General features: G+C 43.4%; 1 protein-coding gene across 1 annotated transcript in view; it reads right to left on the bottom strand.

Moving 5' to 3' along the window:
• Nucleotides 1-2,132: 2,132 nt before the first annotated feature.
• Nucleotides 2,133-26,650, bottom strand: part of LOC122395135 (discoidin domain-containing receptor 2-like) — a 140,241-nt gene continuing 115,723 nt past the window's right edge. Inside the window, exons 6-17 of the mRNA XM_043392500.1 lie at nt 21,285-21,449; nt 20,483-20,616; nt 16,584-16,791; nt 15,351-15,446; nt 9,124-9,299; nt 8,589-8,760; nt 7,818-8,080; nt 6,512-6,649; nt 5,155-5,462; nt 3,758-3,992; nt 3,518-3,667; nt 2,133-3,326 (exon numbers count right to left, since the gene is read on the bottom strand). Of these exons, the coding sequence (XP_043248435.1) occupies nt 3,177-3,326; nt 3,518-3,667; nt 3,758-3,992; nt 5,155-5,462; nt 6,512-6,649; nt 7,818-8,080; nt 8,589-8,760; nt 9,124-9,299; nt 15,351-15,446; nt 16,584-16,791; nt 20,483-20,616; nt 21,285-21,449 (2,195 nt within the window). The 3' untranslated portion in view covers nt 2,133-3,176. The remainder of the gene's footprint in view (nt 3,327-3,517; nt 3,668-3,757; nt 3,993-5,154; nt 5,463-6,511; nt 6,650-7,817; nt 8,081-8,588; nt 8,761-9,123; nt 9,300-15,350; nt 15,447-16,583; nt 16,792-20,482; nt 20,617-21,284; nt 21,450-26,650) is intronic.

Here is a 26,650-nt window from a genome sequence, read left to right as displayed (position 1 = left end):
AAGTGATTCCAGTTCACGCCTCACGGGGTCCTTTCTGCCAGCCTCCCCCTATAAAATCGCCATCAATTTTCTGGCCGTGTCTCTATGATCGAATCGGATCCATGCACTTCGCCGGAGAGAGATTAATGAGCTTCCTCTCGACGCGAACCAATGTTATCCGAATTGTGCCGATAAAAGGTTTACCGGTGATTTATGAGCGTTCCATGGTTTTAATGGAACTACCTCCGCGGAGTCGTTCATGCCCGACCGAGGAACGATTGTTCTGGCAACCTTTTAAGATATCGACTCCGTGAGAGTCGCCGGAACACGGAATTTTGCTTTAAACAGACCACTCTGCAGCCACTGAGTAGTTGCTTCTCCGTATCGTCGGTTCAGATATGCATTTAAGTGACCCGGACCGTTCGATGATTCAACCTCGTCATCTTCGATTGCTTACCATAAGCGTCCATCGGAGGCGTCCTCCATATTTCGTCGAACCCGCGTTAACAGTTCTGCCGCGGTGTGATTCGACGGGCAATCAACGAGGTAATCGCTCTTTCTGGGTCAATCGATTTTTCTTCTTTTTTACGTTCTCCGTAAGCGGTATTTATAAATCGACGCTGCCGTTTCTCGGTGTAAAAAAATATTATATTTGGACCCCGACGAGGGCCAGATATAATTTATTCTCCGACGATACCGATAATTATGCAATTTACGTACACTTATGGGCCTCGACGGGGCAAACAGAATTATTCTGGTCGACGAGATGGGACTTATAGCTCCTCAAACATTCCTTTTGTAATATATTTTAAAGTAAAGTAAAGAATTACAGACGTCTACCGAATTCTAAGAAGCAATTAACTATTTTTCATATTTCAAGCCTCGCGTCAGAGAGGTGTATACATATACCCATAAGTAACTTAAGAAGTATAAATTGTTTAGTATTAATATTTTTACTTACTTTGTCCATTCTTCTTACAGCTTTTTGGAAATTATTCTGAACCTTGAGTCGAGGAGTTCGGTCTAAAAAAATTTATAAGACATGCTCTAAAATTGACCCTATTTGAGGTTACCGATTCTAAGGTGCAAAGCAGCTTTTACCCGTTCCGACGAAACGATAACGAATAAAGGTTTGTTTCCGCGCTATCTTGATCGTTCATTGCCGTAATTATGCTCGTTTGCGCGTCCAATTACCGTTCGACCAGTTCCGTTTGTGGAACGAGGTGGTTGAACGATGAGGAACGCGCGGAAAGAATGAAGTAGCCACAGTCAGAAAGGAATACTCGGTACTTTATTATTAATCATTTGAACGTATACTTGAATCCATCTTAAGAATTACAGAAAGGGTGCGTGCAGAGGGGAACGTTTGAACGTCTGACTCTGTTTTGGCACTTTACCAACAGCGAACTCTAAACGCGTTTTCCCTTTTTCCCTTCGACCAGCAGGCCTGGGATAGGTCCATTGACCAGAATCAGCAAAATCTTATTTCTCGAACAAGAAACAACGATTTTCGACCCGCTCGTAAATTAGACTTTTTGTATTTACGTATAATTACTTTTACATTACTTAAAATACTGCTCTATGCACAGAGACATTTGCAATTGCTACGGTTCAAGGAAAAAACTACCCCTGTCGAGTTAGAATCTGTGATCGAGGCTGTTTCAACTTTTTCCAGCTTGGACCACGTTAATTTAATATACCATAAACATTATACTCGATACGTTCGTGAAAATATTATTTTGTTGAACACTTCGTATCTTTGCGTGGAATAGTGTTAAAACAACGCGTCTCAAAGTATCGTGATCAAACGAATATCCAATCTAGGCTAGTTTACGAGCGGATCAACGTATCTGTTCTTTATTCGCGAATAAAATTTGCCAAATTTTGCCAATGGTCACGGGTGCTGTTGAATCGACCGCGTCCGTCGACAAAGTTGGTTTCGCGTCGTCGCGTTCAAACATTCGTTCGCGGCTTTTTTTTTTTTCTTTGGAAATTCGAGTTACGGCGCAGCCTAAAACGTTTAATCGTTTCCTCTCGAAGCGTGACAGTCGCTACGTCTCCGTGGATCGCTCGCCTCTGCCCTTAATCGTAGATCAAAGAAGGAGCGTGGATATGCGTCGCGTTCCCGCGAATCAACAGACTTACAAGTTCGGGTCTCGTGTCTACCGCCCGCTAAAGATAGTGAGATCTCTTCGTTTTTTATTTATTTTTTTTCTTTTCGAACGGAAAGGAATACAATGGAACGATATAAGTACTTTGCTACCAGACGTGGCATCGAATGTACACAAGTGAGTCGAAATTTATCGTCTAGAGCCGATGGTCGATGCTCGAGATCGGTCATTCGTCGCGACTAGCTCGCGACAGACGATCTCGAGCGAGATTCGATCCCATCGAATCGATCGAACGCATATTAACGAAACTCATCCGTAAATCAACTTCAAATACGATTCGAGGTCGCGCGAATTATTCCGTCGTGCCGCGCGAAGTTGTCCAGCTTTCTGTCAGATTTATTCGTTCGTTGGAGGAAAACACACATTTCGAATAACGAAAGGCAACTAGGATACGTCGTACGAAGCTCTACGAAATCTATCGCCTAGTTTCCCATCTCGCAAAAGTATAAATGAAAGAACAAACTATAATCTTTGCCGGTACGAACGGACAACGTCGCGCGTAACGACGGGATGCTTCGGAATCGTGGATCGACTCTCAATCGGAGGATCGTGCCCCTTTCGAAGCGACGACCGCCTCCGAGAAGTTCCCTGCGTTCGCCTAGCATCGATATCTAGATTTCGTATGTACAATTGGATAGACTTATCGGTGCTTAGCATCGTAGCGTACGCGTAAACGGTGTCCAGAATACTGTACATACACGATATAGCACTCTCGTAGGAATCCGAAGAACCGAACTGACTAGAAACCACGACAAATCGTTTCGAGTTCTCCGGTGGTTGGTGGCGTCTCGTTTCGTTTCCGTTTCCGTCCTTCGTCGTCGTTGGACAGAACATGGCACTCCTCCCTCTCGATCTTCACCGATCGAAAGCAACTCGAAACGCGACTCGCGTCCAACGCGTTGCACACTAAAAGCTAACGATTGTACACTTCCGAAGGTTTCAGACTCGACAGATCCTCGACATCCTCGACGCTCGTCGTCGGCCAATGGAGATACGTCCTTTATTATCACAGTTAACTGGGATCGTTTATGCACCGGGTCGGTAGTCCGCGATCATGTTTTTCAGGAACGTGTAAATGTCTTTGAACGTGGGTCTCGAGGTCTCGTCCCTTCGCCAGCACGAGCACATCATTCTGTATACCTCCTCGGGGCACATTGTCGGTCGCGGCAAGTATATCTGAAAACGGGAACGCTATTCAGTCGAACTCACCGTCGGCCATATTGAATTTCAAGAGAAACTGAAGTAACCGGCTGCTCGAATACAATTACTTTTCTATTCCAAGAACTAAATTTGGATGCGTGAGTTTAATAAGTATCAAGAGAAATTTTTTTTGAAACCCTCAAGTAATCGGTCGATGAAGTCAATACCTGCAACTCAGCTCCGTAATACATATGCTCGGCGTTCTGTATGACTTGGTCGTTGGTCAGATGTTGGAACGGCTTCTCCCTGGCGAGGCTCATCACCTCCCAGAGCGTGACAGCGAATGACCAAACGCTGCTCGAGCAAGTGTACCTGTCCTGGAATTGAAACGGGATCGTCGAAGCGTTCGTTAAAGCGTAAAATCACGGTAAGATTCGCGAGATCGAGCGGATCGTTTTAAGCCTTACCAGCAGAATGCTTTCCCACGGCAACCATCTGATCGGCGCCGGCGGTCTGCCGCCTATGTCACTGTAATCCTTCTTGTAAAGGTCACTGCACATCGCTATGTCGGTCACTTTCACGGTGTAAGAGCGGCCCACTAGACAGTTTCTGGCTGCCAGGTCCTTGTGCACCAGATTCTTCGACTCGAGGAACCTCATGCCCGATGCTATCTGCGTCCCCATGTACAACAGGCAGCTTTGACTGGCAACACACAATACTTCGTTTCAGCGTTACGACGTTAACTAATCGAGTCGCTCGTCCATCTTCCCAGAACCACCTTGTTTTGATATTCATCGACGTCGATACGAGCAATGTACAGCGTGTTTCATAACAGTGAACCCCTTCTTTTAGGTTAACGATTTTATATCAATTTAATTATACGAATCGAGTAGTTTCGTTACATGCAAGTCCTACGTGAATTATTCATGTTCCGTTTCAGCAGAATAGCCATACTCGAACGAACGATTTCATATATCGAGGTCTGAATCTGTTGAATTCTTACTTTTTGGGATCATTGAACTTACAAAATATTTGATATCGAGAAACTCTATAATAGAATGATCAAGATTATTTTACAGCTTATCATTGATGCAGGTTTATGTTATTAAACACTCTGTACCTTTCTTCGAGTAATAGAAACTATTAATTAAATGCGATGTTACTGATTTATAAGTTCCGTCCAACTGTGATCGATGGAATGGGATTTCATAATGAAAATTGACATCGATCACTGAACATCGATGTCATGCATAAAAACATCGAATTTCAGGTGTTAAGATGACGAAAAAAGAAAATAATTTTATTAACTTTCCTCTAATAAGATCGATCAAATTGTCCTCTATCCTTCGTTTCGATATCCCAGCGATGTTTTGGTGATAATAATTCACAGTATTATACGTTAATCGTATAATTGGGGAGGTTTAGTCTTTAGTATAATAACGATGGGAATCGTAATCGTGTAATCGTATTAGGACTGGTATAATGAGTCACGGTGGTTAGCGTGATCACCCAGAAAATTTCATAATTCATAAGTCGTCCACTGTCTGCTTGAAAATTCTAAATATTACTCAAAATCTCGTTCAAAAAGTATCTACCGTAAACATTGTTATTCATATATTCTTGTAATTTTTATCTTCGATTGAAATTGACTCGACTATGTGTGTCGTAACTGGAGTTTTTATCATCTTTTCCACAAAATAAACGAAAGATCGAGGAACCAAAGTTTGATCGATCAAGGGCCAGCGTGAACCGCCATAAGTGAATGTTGGATAGATTGCGAAACCATTTCGTAACGGTCGTAAACGCGGCTAGATTGTCCGGTGTATCGTTTTAGGATCTCTGTCATAAGCAGCCGGGACCTCACCTAAGGGCTTTCAGATTGCAGCTTGGCCTAAGCGTTCCCGTAAGTGGCACGCTGTACTGAAGATAATGGGCCAGATCACCGAGTTCCGTGTACTCGATGATCGTCCAGGGCACAGGCTCCACCGTGCACACTCCCAAGACCCGAGCCACATTCGGATCGGACAAACAGGACAGAAATCGAACTTCTCGCATCTGATCCGACCCGCTGCCTGCCCGGATGTCGTTGGTGCAGGCTGGCACACGAGCCACCACCAATCGCGGGGCGTCGTGCACCGTGTCATCCAATCCGATAGTTTCGCAAACTATCGCCTGCGAACGAGAGAAACGGGTTATCGAAATCGAAACGCTCGTTTCTAGGTCAAAGGACCAAAATTCGGTTCTTCGTTGCATTTTTTCGGACCGCGGGACTCCATTTTGGTATCGTTCAAGGATTAAGAGTGGAGGATGAAACGCAAAGTTCCTGAGGATTCGGATTCGAGTATCGATTCGAACAATTTAACCAATGTGCACTGAATGATGTATGGAATCGTTTCAGAGAATCTATACAGTATACAGGAAGTTATAAGAATAATTTGAACAAAAAGTTTTGTGATTCATTCGATTTCTACCCCGCAGTTTCTGTTTACTGACGCTCGAGTCCCAAACACTTTGTCACTCCTAACTCGTGTCGATCAGCATCGATCGTCGGCCACAACAGTTTCACGCTGTGCAGCGTTTTCGACGATCGTCGATGGCGAATCGACGAATCCCCGAAGTACGTATATCGATACGGAAATCTGCATCCGCGTGCACATATTATCCGCGCGTAATGTACAGAGTAAATGCATTATCTCCCGAACCTCGTTGTCGTTTCTCTTCGATGTTCCGCGCGCAAAGTTTCCGTGTAGTTTGTAGACGTTCGTGTTATGGTGTATCGCCGAGTCGCAATAGTACCGCGTTACAACGCCGCTGATATCGATTATCGGATAGCGAAGTTCACCGTGGCAACGATCAATTCCGCGTTATTCCACTATTGCTAATGGATCTTTACCAGAAAAATATATTCTACTTTTCAAAATTCGCTTCTTCTATCGTAGACAGGACATCACCTCCTCAAGAATTACTGAATTATTAATTGAATATAATAGTTAATTATTGAAATTGAAATGGTCGACCTGGGACAAATTTTTCGATGAAATATTCCCTCTTGCATCGAAACGATTAACTCGTGATAGAAAGGGTCAACGATACGAATGGGAACGGAGAATCGAGTTACGTCATCGTCCACATTACCGAGTCAGTCACGCGTGCACGATCGTGGCTGTGCATCTGCGTGCACGTAGCAAAGTGCATTGTTTCCCAATCGGTTTTATCCGTACCTCGCCGATACTCCTCGAGCCAAGTTTCTCTGTCGTACGCAGGCACTGTCGCGGTATATTGGTGGGCTCTATTTCCTTGCACTTGTACGGTTTGTTCATGCTGGGCGCGATGTTCCAACTGACAACAGGCGTCGGTATCTGTAAACGAAATAGTTCCTTTAATGGCTGTGTTTATTAAAAATCAAAAACTTTATCTAAAAATAAAAAATTTCAAATCGTTCTAAAAAAATTATTTTTAGCTAGGGGGGTTAATTACAATCATTTTCGGTCAATAGACATACCCTCGAATTCCTGGACATTTTCGAGAAAAAAATTCGTAGTTGCAGAAATTTTTCGACGAAATTAAAAGATTTCAAATCATTCTAAAAAAATTATTTTTAGCTAGAGGGGTCAATTACTATCATTTCTTGTCATTACACATACCCACGAAATCCTACACACTTTTGAGAAAGAAATTCGTAGGTGCAGAAATTTTTCGACGAAATTGAAAGATTTCAAATCATTCTATAAAAATTATTTTTAGCTAGAGGGGTCAATTACTATCATTTCTTGTCATTACACATACCCACGAAATCCTACACACTTTTGAGAAAGAAATTCGTAGGTGCAGAAATTTTTCGACGAAATTAAAAGATTTCAAATCATTCTAAAAAAATTATTTTTAGCTAGGAGGGTCAATCACAATCACTTCTTGTCATTACACATACCCTCGAATTCCTACACACTTTTGAGAAAAAAATTCGTAAGTGCAGATATTTTCCGACGAAATTAAAAGATTTCAAATCATTCTATAAAAATTATTTTTAGCTAGGGGAGTCAATCACAATCATTTCTTGTCATTACACATACCCTCGAATTCCTACGCACTTTCGAGAAAAAAATTCCTTACCGAAAATCTAATGTCTGACCATACATTGAGATGTTTCACTGAAATTTCATATGTATGTTTAAAAAATCATAACTTCTGAACGGATTAGAGGATCTTAATGTTTCGAAATGTAAATAATGCGTCATTTAGTGAAGAATATTTCGAAATTCTAACAATGTTCGAAAGGTTCAAGACTCAAATTCTTTATTAGACTCTGTATGTGGGGATTGCAGTGAATTATTTGAAACTGTTATATAATCGTACAATAATTTCTAAACACGGGCAATATATTTCCAATCGTAACATATGTTTAGTATATATTTATCCATCGTATTGTACCATTTAATTTTAGCCACTCAACGGTTGACAGAAGCGACGAAGGCAAAGTGGGGATTGCCAAGCGTCGAAATGTGGAGGCCGCGTTGATCGTAAACTAACCTTGTGTTTCTCCTTAGGCGCTGTGTGCCAGCGTTTCGAGTGGATCTGATCGACGTCCCGTTGGTGATTAGACGTAGCCGCGATATTGAGTTTGGCAGTTGGACTCGAGTAACTTTGAAGGGTCCTGTAGTGCTGAGAATGACGCGCGGGGGAGTTGGTAGGCGACGAGGAGCAGCTAGGCGGCCCTATGGTGGATTCGGGCCTCGTATCGAGTCGAACGCTCTCCTCCGAGACGTTCACGTCCTTCAAGTCTTTCGGAGATTCTGCGAAGAAATCGATTCTTACGAAGTTTCTCTATCGTTCCATCCAGGTGGACGCGGGCGAAGACAAATCAACAAGTTCTGTAAAACGGTTTGTTCTTTCGAAATTTTTCTTTCGATCAACGGATGGCCCCTTCTCCAGTAATCAAAGCCACTGCCCACCACCTTCTTTTTAAAGAGAGCAAAACCAATTTTATTTCTTTACGATTCGACCAGCTACGATTTGATGGTTCAGTGTTGAACGGAGACACACAAAATAAATCGTAAGCTAAACGATAAATTCAGCCTCGTGGTTTCTTTACTCGAAGAACTGGTTGATTTCTCTATATAACGCCAAAGAAATTGTACTAAATTGGATAATCGATCATTTTTATTTTGTTTTTTAAGGAACGCTCGACACCTGTTGAGACCCGATATGTTTCGAGTTTTGGAAAGCCTCGATCGTCGTTGTAAAGTCCCATGGCTGTTCTTCGAGACGGGTAACAAAACAATTTCACGTTTAAAAACTCACCGGAAGTGGCCACTATCGCGTACGTAGATTTATACTGCGGGCTGACGAGGGGTGAATTGAATTGTTCCATTGTTAAAGATTCGTGCATGCTCCCGTCCTCCGGCATATCCGGCGAAACGTGATTGGCAGTCTCTGTCAGCATTCCGCCGGGGGTTAAATTTAGGAGGAGACCCTGCAAACGATCGTTTCTTTTAATCGAAAACACGCGGAGGAATCTGCTGGTTCCGCTCAACGCCTCGATAACATTTAAACTTTCGTAATCAAGGCAGGACACTTGGACAGATTCATTTTTGACGGAGTCGTTAATAAACAACGAAGTGTTTCTATTAAAATTTTACGTAATGAACGGTAGCCAATTTTAGTCGCAGTGGCGTCCCTTAATTCGAAGCGAAATAAAAAGGGAGGCCGTCAAAGTATGACCTCCATTTTACCAAACGGAATCACGTCGATTCATATCATTAAAGGATGGCCAAGTTCCGCGGACTTTTAACGACAAATTAGAAAAGTTCCGGCATATTTATGGACTGGCTTTTACCTTCATGTTTATGGCAAATCCGAATGGATTTTTCAACACGGTCGGCGAGCTCTGAAGTTTTTGCCGTCGATTCAGAAGTAGAATAATGACGAACACCAGCAGAAGAAGTAGGATAATGGCAGTCAGAACACCTATTAGTACCTCTAAATATTCCTGACCCTCTCCAGCCGCTGTAACTATGCCAAACGGTTCTTTTTAATGCAAAACTCTCTCCAATAATACTCCGCCTTTATTTTCCGCCGTACAAGTGGCCAAAATCGATTTCAATCTGAAATCACTCGAGGCATTCGAACGTTATTCGGAAAACATTACGAACATTTTGGGCGTTTAAAAAATAATTACAATTTGCGATACTTCGAACACGTTTTCTTGGGACTAACCAGCGTCGTTCAAAGACTCTGTAGCGTTTTATCGCGTCGGATGAAAAGGCTAATCGTCGTTTCGTCGAGGGAAACGGCGGAAGAAGGGCGACGCCAGAAAATGGCGAAATCGCCGGGGTCTCGATAAAACGGCTTTACAATGCGCCGTTACATTCTTCTAATTTTTCACGTCGCGACGGCCGGCCGGGTGTTTTATCGGCTGCAGCTCGGGCACGGCTGAAACGGAAGCGGCGTCACGACGCCCGGCTTTACGAGAGAAATAAATAAGCAGGCCGAGTGGCCTCGCGTGGCGATCAAGATCTCGACCCGGCCCAGAGACTCGGAGACCGATTTTCCACGATCGAGCCCAGGCGCAGCTGCGTCGCTCGAGCGGAAAAGGGTCGTTCCGCGCCTAAATCGATCACGTCCCGCGGTCGATCCGACGAATTCCCCTGAAAATTGCAATATGGTGTAGTCCGCTGAAAATCAGTTGCAGCTCGAGTCATCGTCTCGCCGGCGTCGAACTCTTTTCTTCTGGGTCGACGACGACGAATTAAAAATCAGATATTCGATGTTCGAAGGACCGTGGAATAATAAATTTCGGAGCACCGCGTTCCTCTAATTTCGCGTCTATCGCGACGCGTTTCGATTGTAACGAAATCCCCGACGTCCACCGCGAAAATTGATCGATTTGGCGCGGAATGACCCGAAAGCAAAATCGGGGGATCGCGTAGCCCCGGCCACCGACACCGTTTCCCCGCAATTTCGACTTTAATTCGCGCGAGCGCGACGGTCCCCGTGGACCTAGCGACGAGTCGAACCGGAAAATCTACCTTTTAAATCACGATCTCTTTTCCATGGATCCGAAAAAAGGAAATGGACAGGGATACGCCGGAGGGCTTTTAATTCCTTTCGCCCTCCGCCGCTCCATCTACTTTTTTCCTCTCGTTGCTTCGTTCTCTACCTCCTTTTCACTCCTACGGCGTCCCTCCGTCGCCTTTTCTCCTCTTTCGCGTAAAGGAGAAAGTAGGTTTTGCCCTACAATATTCAACGACGCCCGACGGAAACGTTGTACATCCTGTTTTTTACTCTTGGACACGGAACGTGCGTTCATTTTTAAATTACCCCGATGCATCGACTGGTCCTTTTCAAGAAAATAATAATAGAAACGCTGGATTCACAACGGAATACAATTTTAAGGAACTATTCACGTTTTCCTCAATTTTAATTTTCTTATTAATAAAATAAGACTGTTTCGAAAAGAATTGTGATTAAATCTAAACATTGCTTACATTCCTTTTCTTAAATTTCAACCAGTACACCGACTTAAGCAATGTTTTCCAAATATCTTTATTACCCGCGTATCGTAAATTCCGAATTCAATTTAGAATTATTATATCGAGACGGGTATACAGGAATAAAATCATTGCGTCTTCCTGCACGCCGATAACGGTTTTACGTTTCCTTTCTATTTTTAATTTCCTGGCGAGGACCGAACACGTACGAACAGTTGAAGTAATTTAAAACTAAACGTATGCCGCATGCATATTGCTCCGAGGGCCATAAAACGTACATTGTTTTTGTCTGCTCTCTTCTTTGCTCGAATGTTTTCTCCCCGAGCGCTACCCGACGATAATATCAACAGGCACAAACAGCACTCCGTTTGTATTGTTTCTGTACGAGCGTGCGCTTCCATTGGCTTTCCGTTGCTACATTCTTTTTTTTTTTTTGTACCTCCTCTCTCGGCTCTTACGTCGCTTTTCTCTCGTTTCTGCGTGCTCCCCTTTTTTCTTTTCTCTTTTTTCTTTTTTTCTCTCTCTCTCTCCAACCCCGGGACCCGCGTATAGTTTCGTGCTATCGTTCGTGTCCCCTTTTTCCCCTTGTTTCCGCGACGTCGCAATCGCGCGTCCGATTTCTGTTTTATTTGCGACGATTCGGGGGAAAACCGGGACGCAGCGTAGCGGAAACGGCGTCGGAGGATTTGCGGGACGTCCCGGTATGTCCAGGGAACACGCGATTACACCTCTCCCGTCTAATTAACCTCGTATTTTCCAAACTTTGGGGACACGACCCCCAGGGAGGCCGTCTTAACCCTCGACCCCTCGCAGTTCTTGTCATTTTTTTAAATTTATTGTCAGCAACCTGGAATACCACAGATTTTAATGGCTGAATTTCAAAAATACAAAACATTTTATTACGTTGCGCGTAGAGAAATCTTTGGAGCAATTATTAAGTAGAATTATGTTCGTAAAAATTCGGAATTTCTTCCACTGGGGCCACGACGTAGTACCATAACTTCCGTTAGACGTTATCTCGCGGCCATCGCGGCGCAACTCTTAACGGCTGACTTTCTTTTCTAACTTTCCACTTTCGTCCGATTAACTGTTTATTTTACATCGGTGCTCCTCCGCGATCATCATTTTCCCGGCCATCGCGTTAATTCTGCTCTTTATCCGGTCATTAAGCACCCCCTTCTATCCTACGCCCTCTCTCTTTTTCAGGGTTGTTCGAACTGGAGAAGATTCTTATTATCTCGTTAAACGGTTTACCACGGGCGTGTCAAACATTCCAAACTCGATGGACAGACAACAGAATAAAAGCAGAAGGAATACACGAACATAGTGAAAGAAGACATTCTAAGATTCTGTGGCGTTGCTTCCCATGCTCGCCACCAGAGGGCTCGCGCTCTCACAAGCGCTCGATCGACACCTCGGTTGCTATATATACACTCCTCGAACGACTTCCCAATATCCCAGTCGTTTAAGGCATGGCCTGCTTTTCTGTTCTCCTACGAAATTCTCTCGAGATCCTACTTGCAGCCAGCAGCGCCACAATTCCATTATGGAATCCATTTTAACAAAATTTTAAAAAAATCTCAAGAATAGTTTGGGTGAACAATAATTCAGAAATAATTTCGTCAAGTGTTCAAAGCAGTGTTTTTACAGATTGCCCCAGTTCTACTGGCCTTGTTGGGTAATCGAGGGACGCGTGTGTACTCGTTTCCGGTTGGAATCGCGCGCTTTCGAACTCGTCTAAACGCAGAGTACGCGTTCCCGCGTTGGTCTTTTTCTTTTTGTTGTACGCAGAGTATCTTTCCGCCTCTTTGCACCGGGAATGTTCAAAACCGAGTTTCCGTACGCCTCACCGATTATGGCCGTGTTTAACCGTGTGCTTCTTTATTTCCACGACTGGGATAATCGCTGGCGCGTGCGGCCGAGAAGCTGCTCCTTTATTCGCGACGATCCAGAGGCAACATTTAACGTCGAATTTCTGGACACAGGGAATGGAAGATGAGATTCCATTGTTGTTCCGGCCTTTTAGCCAACATCTACTTATGCCCGTGTCGCTCGTAACTCGTGTCCTGTTCCATTTACTCTTCGACAGTTAATTCCTTTCATCCTCCTCGCTTGCGTCTATCGCGATTATCTTCCCTTTTGGACGTTACGAGCACACCTAATGTTTGGGTCCGGAAATTTCTGACCGTTCGCCGTGGAATTAATTCAGGTACGCGGGAAAGTGTGTTCCCTTTGTCGTTGGAACGGGAATATATCGTTAACGTAATTGGAAATTACGACACTTTGTGTGTACATCGTTATAGAAAAATATTTACTCGTTTCCAAGAGATGAAATTATTCCTGGATCTAAACATGTCGCCATCAGATCGTAATCTATTACGAGGTACAATTATCGTCGTTGCTCGACCAGTGATAATTATTCACGCTTTCACCTTTTTAATTGGTAGGCTCCTTAAAACGAAATTTCACGCAGACGCTTTAAGATTAGCAGTTTTATTTTTCTCGAGATTCATGGTCGTGGCGGTGGGCTTTGGTCGATGAAATCGATTCGCCGTAGCGATACGACGGAATCGACGCCAGTTCTTTTCCAGTCCACCCCTTTACGTTCCAGCTTTTCCACGGTTCTTCGAGCGAGCACCCTCTTAATCCGACTAATTGTTTACGTTACGACGAAGTTGCTACGTGAATTATAAACTATCCAAGTTTTCCCCGGTCTGCTGCACGGTTCGCCGTGACTCCTAATCGTATCCTCTCCTCGGCAAAGAATGGCGGCCTGGTTTCGCTAATGAAGTTACTTCGTCGGACAAACCTTATGTACTCTCAAAGTGGAAGAGGACGAACTCGATCGCGGGCTTATTCCGCTTGTATAATCGGACCGACGGCTACGAAGAAATTGGGAAATTAATTTCCTGGCAGGCCGGTATTGGCAAACAGGGAAATTAGATCGCTGTGAAATGGAAAATGGGACAATTGGTTCGTTCGCTCTTTTAATGTACAACTCGATTACTTCTGCAGCTTTAAAATGAAACTGCGTACACGGCTTAAGAAATACGGATTTTTCAAAATCCCAACTCGCATTCTGTGCTAACAAAAATTACAACGTTTGCGTCAAATTCGTAAGTTACTTCCTGAATTAGAAAATGTTTCAAAAAGCAAATGTTGGGCTATTAAGTTCAGGATTTATAATTTTCACCCTTATTATTACGAGTTTAATCCCGAAATAATTATGTAGGGTGTACAAAAATTGTAATGGGACATTCTTGAGGCCAAAATAGGACGAAAATCGAGAATACCAATTAATTGATTTAGGCTTCGTTAAAAAGTTATTAACGTTCAAAGTTTCGCTCGTACTGAATTTTTTTCTCGAAAATGCGCAGGAATTCGGGGGTATGTCTGTCCACCAAAAATGATTGTAATTGACTCTTGCAACCGAAAATAATTTTTTCAGAATGATTTGAAACTTTTTTTTTCGTCGCAAAATTTAGGCACTTACTGAATTTTTTTCTCGAAAGTGGGTAGGATTTCGGGGATATGTGTATTCACCAAAAATGATTGTATTTGACCCCCGCAACTGAAAATAATTTTTTCAGAGTGATTTGAAACTTTTTTTTTCGTCGCAAAATTTCAGGGAAACATATCAATATATGGTCAAACATTACACCTTTCGGTAATGAATTTTTTTCTCGAAAGTGGGTAGGATTTCGGGGGTATGTGTATTCACCAAAAATGATTGTATTTAACCCCCACAACTGAAAATAATTTTTTCAGAACGATTTGAAATTTTGTTTTTTCGGTGAAAAATTTCAGGGAAACATATCAATGTATGGTCAGACATTACATCTTTCGGTAATGAATTTTTTTCTCGAAAGTGGATAGGATTTCGGGGGTATGTGTATTCACCAAAAATGATTGTATTTGACCCCCGCAACCGAAAATAATTTTTCCAGAACGATTTGAAACTTTTTTTTTCGGCGAAAAATTTCAGGGAAACATATCAATACATGGTCAGACATTACATCTTTCGGTAATGAATTTTTTTCTCGAAAGTGGGTAGGATTTCGGGGGTATGTGTATTCACCAAAAATGATTGTATTTGACCCCCGCAACTGAAAATAATTTTTTCAGAGTGATTTGAAATTTTTTAATAACTTTTTAATGAAGCCTCAGTCAAGAAATTGATACTCTTAATTTTAGTCTTATTTTGGCCTCTAGAATCTCCCATTAAAATTTTTCTCAGGAGTGGCGGAACACCCTCTATAAAACATTCGTTATTAAAATGAAGACAGCCCAAGTCCGTTTGTGGTTACCAAGAATGTAGTTTTCTTCGACGATTAGTCCCAAACAAAGACGAATGGTCGCACAGAACATCCGCAACGAACGACTCGTACATTTACTTCGTTTTAAAAACGCATTACATTGCGATCGCGCAATAAGATCGTTGTTCGTGATTAGTTAAGTTCGAGTCCCGGGCACGGCACGCCGGATAAAAAAGATAAGGAAAGTTTCGAATGCCCCGGGTATAATTAACTCGAGATTGATACGAATTAAATGCCTCCGCCTTCGAGTCACTTACTTGTTTGCAAGTTAAGATCCACCTCAGGGTTCATTGGAATTTCCCGGTTACTGAACTCGGACGTTGACTCTTCGGTGGTGTTTTCGTAGGGATTGGCTGGAATAAGTAAACGCATCTTACCAGCCATGTTTAATCTATTCGGCGGGGAACTCTTCCATTCGATCGTAAATGAACGAAGTATCGAAAATATTTCACCTTTCGTTCGGTAATCCTATCAGCGTCGCGTCGATGCCAATATACTATTTATGGACCGAGGTCGGAGACCTCGGTGATTTTAACTCAGACAGTTTGGAATTTCGAATAAGTGTACATGTTATTAAAACCATTTTACGAAATAATATTTGCACTCGTACGCGCCGGTTCTATCCGATTTATCTATTTTCGTATTTTTCTGCGACGATGGCGGCTCGAAGATTAAAAACGAATAAATCTGCGAACGATCGGGATTCCCGTTTCCATGTTTTTTTCTCAAATATCTGCCGGAAATAATCGCGCACCAAACAACGAGTTCATGGATTCCGGGTGAAATCCGTTTCCTCGTTGATCAAACAGAATTTCCATTTCCGCCGCCAAATATTTCTGTTACCGTTTCGCAATTACCGAGCGACACGTCGAGAAACGCATTACGGATAACGAGTCGTCCGTTCGATTATCATCTTTGTCTCCGCGGAGTACGTATGTTTTCGAATCCAACCCGCGAATCAAATTTGTCCGTGATTTTTTTCGATCGTCGCCACGATATTTAAACGTTTCGCGATTTCCACGGGTTTTTTCTCCGCAACGCGGCGATCACATCGACGTCCCCCGTTAATTCGAACGGTCATTAGGATCTCGCGATGAAATTGGAAGGATGGAAGGGCAGATACTCGAGGCGAAGACGTGACGAGCGTTAAAAGTTACGCGCCACGTTCCCGGGCGCATACGGAACGAGATAATCCGACTGTCATTACAGCCACGTTCATTACCGATTTAACAAGATCGCGGCGAGATGTCGCGACCCCTGAATGGCAATTAAGCGACACGGTACGAAAGTTACCGTGATTTTTATAAATCGTGGCCCAACGATCGCGCGAGTGTCCTCTAATTGCATGGAGCCCCTTTGGAAGAGCCCACCGCGACAAGTAACGAGTACAAAGTTGGGGATTAATTAGACTATTGCCTCGAGATCGCTCGCCAGAGGTAGAAATTGAATGATCGATGGAGGGACTAGCGCCATATAAGAACAGAGCTTACTTCCGTCGAATGTCACCTCGCTGATCATGATCCATCGGGCGGCGAAGTACAGGTGTATCTTCAGAAATTTTCCGTACCGTTCGTGCAAACCTATGGAGACGTTACGCGCGTTCTCCAGCACGATGTCCGGTATGTAGGAGTAAGACAGTGGCTCCTCCTCGTAGTCCACGCCGTCGAGACTGAACCAGACGTCCGCTTTCGAGAATACCTGATCCACAAAACAACGATCTGTTACAGACAGGGCTTAAAACTCGCTCTTCAAATGGATATTTACTAAAACTTCTAAAAGAGGAGATTTACTTTAATGTTATAGTTCGGGCCACGATATAGCAAGGTCGTAAACTAAACTCTTGAGGGTTGGGACCGACTACTGCTGCTGTAATTGCACTATCTTTTTTCATTTTCTACATGCATACATTATAAGCTGGTAAATTAAGATATTAAAGACTCGAGTAACACCTTTACCTGTCACGATATCTCTAAAAATGGCTTTCTAAAAATGGAGACACTACATAAAACATTTCTTCGTACGGCCCTGACTATGGTCTAAGGCACTTAGCTGCTCGTATTTCTGTGAATTCACTTGTTTCGGGAGAAACGTGTAAACTTTGACACCTACTCGACTTTACGACCTCGCTATACCGTGGCCCGTACTATACATGTCAGTATTCTTTTATAAAACGATGGAACACACATTTTTAATGTCATTCGTGAAATATCAGCTGTAGTTACTTCATGATTTGAAGATACGAGGGTCGTTCAATAAGTCCTTAGAAAAAAAATTACTTTTGGTGGAGTTTCTCTTTATTTTTCAACATAATCTCCTTTTAGCTCTAGACACTTTTCTAGACGAGCGTTCCTCCAACTTGTTTAAACCATCTAAAAAGTAAGATTTCGGTATCTGTTTGAACCGTTGTCTACTGAGCCATTTCTTTAAGTTTGGTGATAAAAAAAAATCACTAGGGACCAAATCCGTTGAATACAGTGGATATTGTAATAATTCGAACTTTAATTCCATGATTTTGGCCATCAAAACAGGTGTGCAGCTGTGCATTGTCTTGATACAAGAGGAAGTTTCTTGCTTGAATCGACAATAAAAATGAAACCACGTGGTAGATATAACTGAGACTTTGACAGCTTACTAAAAACAAATCATCTTCGATGCTACGAGCGCCAATTCTTGGATTTTCTAAGGACTTATTGAACAATCCTCGTACAATTAATGTTTCTTATGTACTAGTTGTTTCCTTTTACAAACTTTCTTTTAATAGTCACGCGTGGATTGAAATGCACATCGAATTTTCGCGCGTCAAGCACGGCCTCGTATCTCTGAGATATCCTCTACACCTGTTCGCGTAACATTTACGGTAGATTTTCCAGACATTTGCATTACCAAAACGGCTCTGTCGAAACCGTCGACAGGTTTCCCCCGAGCTTCAATATTTAAACCCAGTTATTGTCCGCATTTTGGAAGGTTACAGAGCGGCCGATACTATTAATTAACGCGGCTTTGAACCGACCAGTCCGTATTTGGCAAAGTAAGGTTACATTGCTCGTAACAATATATCGGTGGAACCGATCGGAGCAACAATACCAAAGTACACCATTATTCCGGAAATTCCCATGAAATTTCAATCAATAACATCGACTCAATTGTACGTGAAAGTCAATATCCCGCGTTCTAGGCCACGTTAATCGACAAATTAAATGGTACATTAATTACCGGGCACGTAATACCTCTCGTCATTAAATAACTTCAATCGGTATCGTACGCTGGATGGTAACTGGCACCGTACCTTCTCGTTCGAGCGCGATTTCAATTTTCGGGGTCGGATAATCATTTCGGTTAAGATCGAACAATGCGTTTCGACCGCGGAGAAGAAAGATTCACGCCTTAATAGACGATGGCTGATGGACCAACTCGTTCAAATCACCGTGTAAGCAATAACCGGTACTTAAGGCCGACTCGCTTTTAATGGCGCGGGCCTTTCATCCAGATGAAAGGAGATACGAGCTATCCATCCGGTCTATCGCATTGACATTTCGCTGTACAACCCGTATCGGGCAGAGTTCAGGCCTGATTTTTAATCCGTCTCGGTTGACTTGAGCGCTCCATCGCACGTTGACAGGACATTTTTGCTGTCGACTTATTTATATATCGTCGCGCCATTGAAAAACCCGCAATGGGTTCTCTATATTTACCGAAGCCGATGCCATAAGTCCGTTCGAGCGCGGTTTCGCTATTTTTAAATCATTCGATGCCCGCGTAATGCCCCACGGAACGGGCAATAATTTTTAATCGGTTGTTTCGACGATTTTTACTTGGCACTACGAGCGGATGTTTAGTTCTGTTTGCTTGGATCTTGGATAATTCTTATTTTCTTGGAATTGTTGCAAATCTAATTATGGCGTGGATATAAATTGATTTGTGTACAATGGAGACGTCTTTAGTATCAGTTTTGTATATGCAGTTGCATTCGTTTTGAAATAGAAATAAAGGCACAGAGACTATTTAATTAATGGCAGAAAGCAGTATCGAGGGCAGAATAATAATTATAAGTCTGATAATAATTCAAAACTAAGGCATTATTGAAACAATGATTAAATAACTGGTATCAAAACCACATGGTTGTTGTTCGTTATATCAAAAGAATTGGACAACATATTAATTATACATAGTATCTTGAATATTCATACAAACAAAATAATTATTGATAAAATTGCAATTGATTTCGAACAAAACGAAAATACAACCCTCATGCAACCACGCTGCGTAATTCATAAGAAGAGTAAACAATTCAAATACTCCGTCCTCTATGTAATCAATTATACTATTAAATTATATATTATTCATTTGCAAATTCTCAACCAGACGCAGGAGGCGAAACATAAATTTAATAAACGTTTGTCCATTAAGCTCGTTAGTCTTTTTACTTTTACATGGTCACGCTTGTTTGATAATTATATTATTTTATGTATTAATAAAGTTGTCTTCGTGGCAGTCGAAGCGTTTATTGAATCTTTTTCCGATAGAACACGTTTCCGGTAATATGGATATGAACTCTTTCGACCATTAACCAGGTCATCGTCGGATAGAAAAAAGGTTATCGATAAGATTATACCTAGCAAAACAACAATGGAATATAAATAAAATAACGAAGTAAATAGCCCCGGAGACTGGAATAAAAACTAAGAATAATAACATGTATATTTTTGTGAGAATTCTCGCGTTTCTTAATTTCTTTTTATTCACTACCGTATTTTATAACTAACGAAACGTTCTATTAGATCTCACTATTATTTATTTGTACATTAAAAATTCTCCAGATTACTTTCATTACGAATCTTATTTTGTAAATAAAATTTTTGAAATTTCTATTACAATAAAATTACGCAAGCAGTGCACGGAGTATTTCTGTTTAAAAATTCGTAACGACGGCGTAAGGAATTTTGTCCACGAGATTTGATTCTTTAATTATGTAAAGGCGCGCGGTTTCGAGTGAAAAGGCCGCTGGGCGAAATGTGAAAAAAAAAAAGTGGAGAATCGAGGAACTTTTTTGTAGTACCTGTCGTGCTAGATATTTTTGGGACAGCGAAACTTGGCGCGTAGCGACCGAATATAAAACACCGGGCGTCGCTCGATACTACCGCCGCAAATAATTCATGCGCACGATCGTATCGGTGATCGCGAACTGGCCAACGGGATCGAGCTCGATTCGCCGGGACAGTTTTAATCGCGGCCCGGCCTCGTAATCTCGCCCCTTGGAAAATATCGCGGCCGTCTAACGACGGAGTGGGGTCATTAAAAGTTTTATCTTCGGTCGTCGCTACCGAAGAGGTTTATGGGCACGGCGCGCGGCCCGAGACGCCCGGCCACAGGGAATGCATTAAAAGATTACCTGCACGTCGCGGGAGAAATAATTATTGGTATAGATGTGCACCGCCTCGAAGATCCAGGTTACCTCGAACTCGAAAACGAGCTCCACGTAATCGTCGTCGAGGCTGTCGCGCATCCACGCGACCCAACCGGTGCCTGGGAACAGAGAAAAGAACACACCAAAAATCCCATCTGCTTCCGCGTCGCGTAGAATTCATTCGCCGCGGATCCATTCCGGCCTCGTAGACAACTTCGTTCCTACCGAGTCGAAGTTAAAGCCCCCGAGCACCGATTGATCTATTGTTTCCCTCGTTAATTGAATTGATTCCGTTCGAGGTAACTTCCGGGGCGCAAGAAACCTTTCCTCCAGCGATCTCAGCCCGCCCCCCCCCGCTGTTTTGTAAAGCGTCCCAGTAATCTACTGCAGCGTCTGTTTGCGGGTGCCAAGCACCGATAAGGACTTCCCATTCTCGAATGCTAAACAGCGATCCCGTACGATTTATTACGCGACCCCTCGAATCTACGGTCGAATTCCTCGGAAAAAATAATATTCTCCATTAAATTAAACAGAAATTTCCTATAAATGCTTCGATTTATTTAACATCCTCAATGAAGAGAGGAACCCCCGCGTTAAACGTTAAAGTTTCGATCGTTCCTCGTCGACTAAAATTCAAATTGATTTCTACGGTCGGAGGATGTGGACCCAGAGACTCGATGAAACTATAAAAAATGAATTTCGTTGGGCGTGATATTTAGGGGGGGAGACATCGATAGGTTCTAGTTTGGGCACTTAACACTCCGCCGCGTATCCATTCGTCGATTACCTCTTCCATCTCCCATGTCCAGCCTGTAATTATCCGCGCCGACCTCGCCATCGATCAAACAGCCTAGACCATCGGTCAACAAGTTGTCCTGCCTTTTACCGTCGTACGAAATGTCGCCCAGCTCCGGCGTCGGGGATTCCGGGACCGTGTATCTCACAACACCACCTGAAACACGGCAAAGTTTCGCTTGACAACTTCCGAGTGGGGGTGGGACGACGCTTTTCTTTTAAAACAAACTCGACCCTCCCGACTTACGCGCTGTTTCTTTGCCCCGCACAAAGAGAAACGCGGGGCTGTCGCGTGCCGGGGGGGAAAGAAAGAACCACCGCGACGGCGGTATTGTTTTCCAGGCGGGGGCGTATTGTTTTGCCAACCAGTTTACCTTTCCTCGCCCGAACGATGTGGCGCTCGCTTTGGATTCTCAAAGACCAGCGTCCACGCGTTCCGCGACCCCTGCGAACCTTTCACGGATTAATTTTCTTCGAGTTGTTCATCGAATCTTGTCCACCTTCACGCGTAATATTTCTGCGAAGTAACGTGAAAAAGTCGACCTGGTTCGTCAAACTTGTATCTCTCAGAATTCTGAACGTTTGTGCTGTTCGTAGCCCGACGTGGCCTTATTTTAATTAAACCAAACGCTTTGAATCCGCCAGAAATAATGACCGTTCTCCTCTTCAAACTAAGAACCACGGCAATTTAACCAGCCTGTGTATTTTGCTACGAAAGCACCATCAAACCATCTACAGCCGTCCAAACAATCGAGTACACAGGTAGCATTTAAAGCTACGAGGACGATTCTCTCGGTATACTTTCGTGAACTATTGTTTATAACAGTTTAATTATTCTTTGTAATATATTGAATCGTTATACATAAGATAATTTCTCGTATGACAGTCGATTAGTTCATCGAGTATAAGCGGAAGGTACCACCTAGCTAAACTCGGAACAGTTAGAAGTGCAATCGCAAATGTTAGTCTTCCCCGCGAATCTGCAATCTTGGCAGAATTAATTGCGATACAGGGAACAATGAAACGCAACTTAACCGTTTGCCTGTGGAGTTGGATCAATTTTGAGACAGTTTGCGTTAGAATTAGGATAAACAATTGTTGCTCGAGTTAACAAAAATCCCAGCCCTAGAAATGCTTGACTGTCGAAGCGATTAAAAGCAGATTCTGTCGATCAAGCGTTGGTGGCTGAAGCCTCTATTTTTCTCACCCCTATATCCACCACCTCAAAGTGAAAATAAAAGAAGTATCCGTAATTCGCGTCGACCGTCAGGTGTTTCGGTTAGTTTGGTCGTGTCGGTCGATTCGAACGACAGGACGGTCTCGTAGCGAAAGATGCGCGGAATTATTTAACAGTTTGTCGTGGGTTGAATCGCCGAGCGGGTCACGGATATTATTGCTCGCGCGGTGTGTCACGAGCGTGTCGAGGGGTCGAGCACTCGCGGCGAGAAAATTAATAATGAACGGCAAAAACGACGCCGTGGCCACTTCACTGTGCCGTGCTCGGAATCGCCTAATTACTCTCAATATTTCACGGTGAATACGTCTGCGGCCGGTCGGTCGTGTCACGCGATGCGGTCAAGCTAGTTTCGTCGTTGCCCCGGGGCGCGAAGAAAATTTCGAATCGTAACTCGAGACGGAAAAACGGAACTTACGATTTGAATTCAGGTTAACCGGAAGACTGTACGTATATTCGTTGCACTGGAGTTGCTTGTCAGAGGTGGAACAGAAATTCCGTGGCACGGTGCAATCCGAATGTTTTATTTTAGAAAAGAACTTCCACCCTTTGCGCCTTTATTTTCGTTATATTTGTCTCTAATATTATTACGCGTTAAATGTTTAAATACATGCTACCAGAAAGCTACCTCGTAATCTACCGCGCATCTACCTTGCGCAGCAGCGGCGCTCGAACGACAGTGGCGTCACAGTCTCGAATCAACGACTCCGGTGAACGAAACTCACGCCTCGCGCGAACACGGAGCCGTCGTTACCGCGACTTTGCTCCGTAATCCGTGAATCCGCTAATCTAATCCGCGTTGGCAATCTTCACCCGCAGAGCCGCCCAAATTATTACGAAGTTCCATCGAGTGTCGTTGGAGCAATTTCCAGGGAAGTCGCTCTCAAAGGCGAAGAGTGCACTCGTAACAAGTTTCGAAATCAATCCTACGCCCCGGCGTTCCCTCGTTCACGGCCGGGTCATTTTCGACAGCCACTTTCGTCGTAGTCGGGAACGGGCGTGTTAGCCGTGTCGCGTTACCGAAATGAGAGAGAACGTTCGAAATACCTGGTGGGACAGATAATCGTGGAACGAAAAGGGTAGAGTTCGACAAATTTTCAGATTATATTAAAAGTATTTCTGCCACGTTTTGGTAACGATCAAACAGTTGTGTAAACATATATCGCGATGAATACTTCCATTTCACCCGCGGTGGTAATCGACGAATGGTGTCAAATAACTTGCCATTTTTATGCACTGCGGGCGCCAGCTCTCCCCAGCAATTTTCCATAATGATTAAATCTGCGGAGCACGCAGGCCATGGCAAAAGGGATACGTTCTCTGTTGCAAAATATGTTTGAATAATTTTTGCCCGATGAACCGTGGCATTATCGTCCCGGAAAATGAATCCGCTTTCGGTAATCCGTTTCGCCTGTGTATTAATTTATTTTTATATTAAATTTAAATATCCTGCGTTATTTATTCTTCCGTGAACCGTACACCGTGCGCCGCCATTGTAACGAAATTTCTGCTTAAATCATCGGGCCAACCGTCGGGGTCAACCACCGCCCTATTTGTTATCGAGCATTCGCAAATTAAATTTCTTTTCGCCGCTGAATAGAACTTACGCCTGTTTATTTTTCCCGGCGTGCATTGGCAAATTGTAATCGTTCTGTGGCGCATTTCCAATCGAGCACTTTATTTTCAACCCTGCAACGTTCTTTCGTTTTTAAACGCACAAATACGTCGAACGTTCGCGGTACAATTTCCATTCGCTGTTCCAACAAAGTTGCTGACCTCGGGTTTCCTTTTTCATTTTCCGCCAGCACTCGTGGAAGTTTCTACCATCGCGAGGCGTATATAATTTCTATTTATTTTCGAGTCGCTGAATAATTTTCCCCACGTTTGAGGGCTGGTTTTGGCTCGACCATTTTCGGGGATTGCACCGCGTGCAAAGTTCCTTCGTAGTCGCGCGATATTTCTTTTGACCCAGGAAATTTTTTTTCTCCCCTTTCGTCTCCGGCCTCCGCCTCTAGGTGGTTCGCCGCTCAGCTCTCGGTTTTTACGTGGCTCCGCCGCGGTGTGCCCGCGTTTCGGGAGCAATCGTTCGTGTTCACCGGCCGAGGGCACGGCGTCGGCGTTGTTTTAACCAGATGTCGTGCACGGCCCCCATAAATCCCACATTCCCGCCCACTAGAGCCCGATCTCACACGCTCCGAACGCTTCTTATAGCGCGAAACCTCTCATGTCGCCCGTTTCGACCCTCTCAGCCGACGTTTACCTCTTCCCAGAGCCAACCTGGTGGCTGTTCCACGACATCAGCGACCCGGGAAGAATCATTTACGTAAATTTCAGCAATCCCCCTCGTATTGATATACCACCATTTATCTCGACAATCATCAACGAGGCCTTTGCAACGATCGCCACTGTTATCGGGCTTCCTCGTAAGTGGCACAAGCGTTTTTCTTCAAACTTTACACGATAACGAGCATACATTAATAAGGCAATCTATGGGCACAGGTTTATTAATATAAATTTCCTTGATTTGTATTTCACCTCGCGTGCCTCGATGCATCTCGAAATATTTAGAGAAAAAAGCAACGCGAATATTTGGACGTTCTGAATAATTTTCTTTGCTTCATCGACAAAAAGCAAGCACGTGTGAAGAGAACGCGTTGAAATCGAAGAGATTTTTCACAACGTGAATTTTCCACGTATCCACTCGCGTGCCCTTTCCGTTGTTGAAGTTTACGCCGCGGCGCTTTTCCGTTTCAAACTGAACACCTCCGCTGTCGGATTCGAACCGAAAGTTCTTGGAAGTTTCTCCTTTTCGTCCATTGTCCCGCCATAATGAGACCGCGTCGGCCGGAATATTGTAACGAAAACAATTAACAACCGTGCACGAAAAGTTCCCGTTGCTTACCGGGGGCGGCTTTTGGGGTAGATTACGGTGGATGTCCCTGATTTATAAATGGAAAACGAAACGCGAGTTCTCGTTAGACTGGCCACCGTCTACGCGCGCAATTATTTGCGCAAGACTTTCCAAACGCATAAAATATTTCGTTACTGTTTCCCCATTTGGAAATGCACCGCGACGGGGGTTGAAAAATGGTACGAAACGGTGGCTCGCGAAGCTACAATTTCCATAAATTCCAGTTACTTACAGTAACAGAAAGTGGATAGAATTTTACAATTTGGTGCAACACGGAGCAACGTGAAGTTAAAAAATTCAACGTTTTCGAAGGGTGACAATTTCTCTATAGATCCGCGCGTAGAATGTCGCGCGTGTGTGTGTGTGTTTTTTTTTTAAAATGGAACGTCCAGTTTTATTTACAGTGGAACGTAAAACGCGAACCAGGTTATGGTATCCAGGAACATTTACAGTTCCCGCTTTGTTTGACTTTTTACTTCGGTAAGTAACAAACAGGGGCGGGAAAGTTCATTTAATCGCGCGATAAAATGCCGGTGCATAAAGGGTGCTCGTTACATGCGACCCGTTCCAACGAACGAATCGCGAAACGGCTGCTTTGCGCGTAGTCAGCCGATTATCTTTCGTTAGATTGAAATGTCAAAAAATAGCTCGCGGACAAATTTCGTACCGAGCTTCGAGCTATTTTATTTAAAAAAAATATATATAGCGTAAGGGTAGAGAATCATCCGTGAATCTCGCCAAGGGGTGGAGGAGGAGGGGGAGGGAGGAGGCAAGGTTAATTTTGCGCGATAGGGACGACGATGTAACGCTGGAGGAGGACTCTTTTACTTTTATTCCGGTGCTTCGAGTATTCTAATAGCACCGTAGCTATTGCTCCCTTTTAATTAGCATTCATACTTCCTCCTTTATTCCTCGTCGGCTTATTAAATACAGCACTCTACGAAAATTGTATTTAATTTCGGTGCACTATATACGTACTTCATAAATATTAATACGCGTATTACAGGAAATATAGGTCAATTGATCGGAGGCTTCGTTTTAAAACCGTTCAGAAATACGAGGGTCGTTTGAAACGTTTCGAGCCTCGACGTGAAGGTGGCGTTTCTCGTCGAAACCATTTTGGTAGTACAATGATATATGCCTTGACAAATACAAGTGAAAATTTCAGCAATTCTGGACGCTTAGTTGCTGTTTGTGTCAATCGATGACAGTA

This window comes from Colletes gigas, unplaced genomic scaffold, assembly GCF_013123115.1.
Source record: "Colletes gigas isolate AHSC1104 unplaced genomic scaffold, ASM1312311v1 Colletes_gigas_Sc00005, whole genome shotgun sequence".
Classification (NCBI taxonomy): domain Eukaryota; kingdom Metazoa; phylum Arthropoda; class Insecta; order Hymenoptera; family Colletidae; genus Colletes; species Colletes gigas.
The sequence above is the reverse complement of the archived record's forward strand: the minus strand, read 5'-3'. Positions and strand labels throughout refer to the sequence as shown.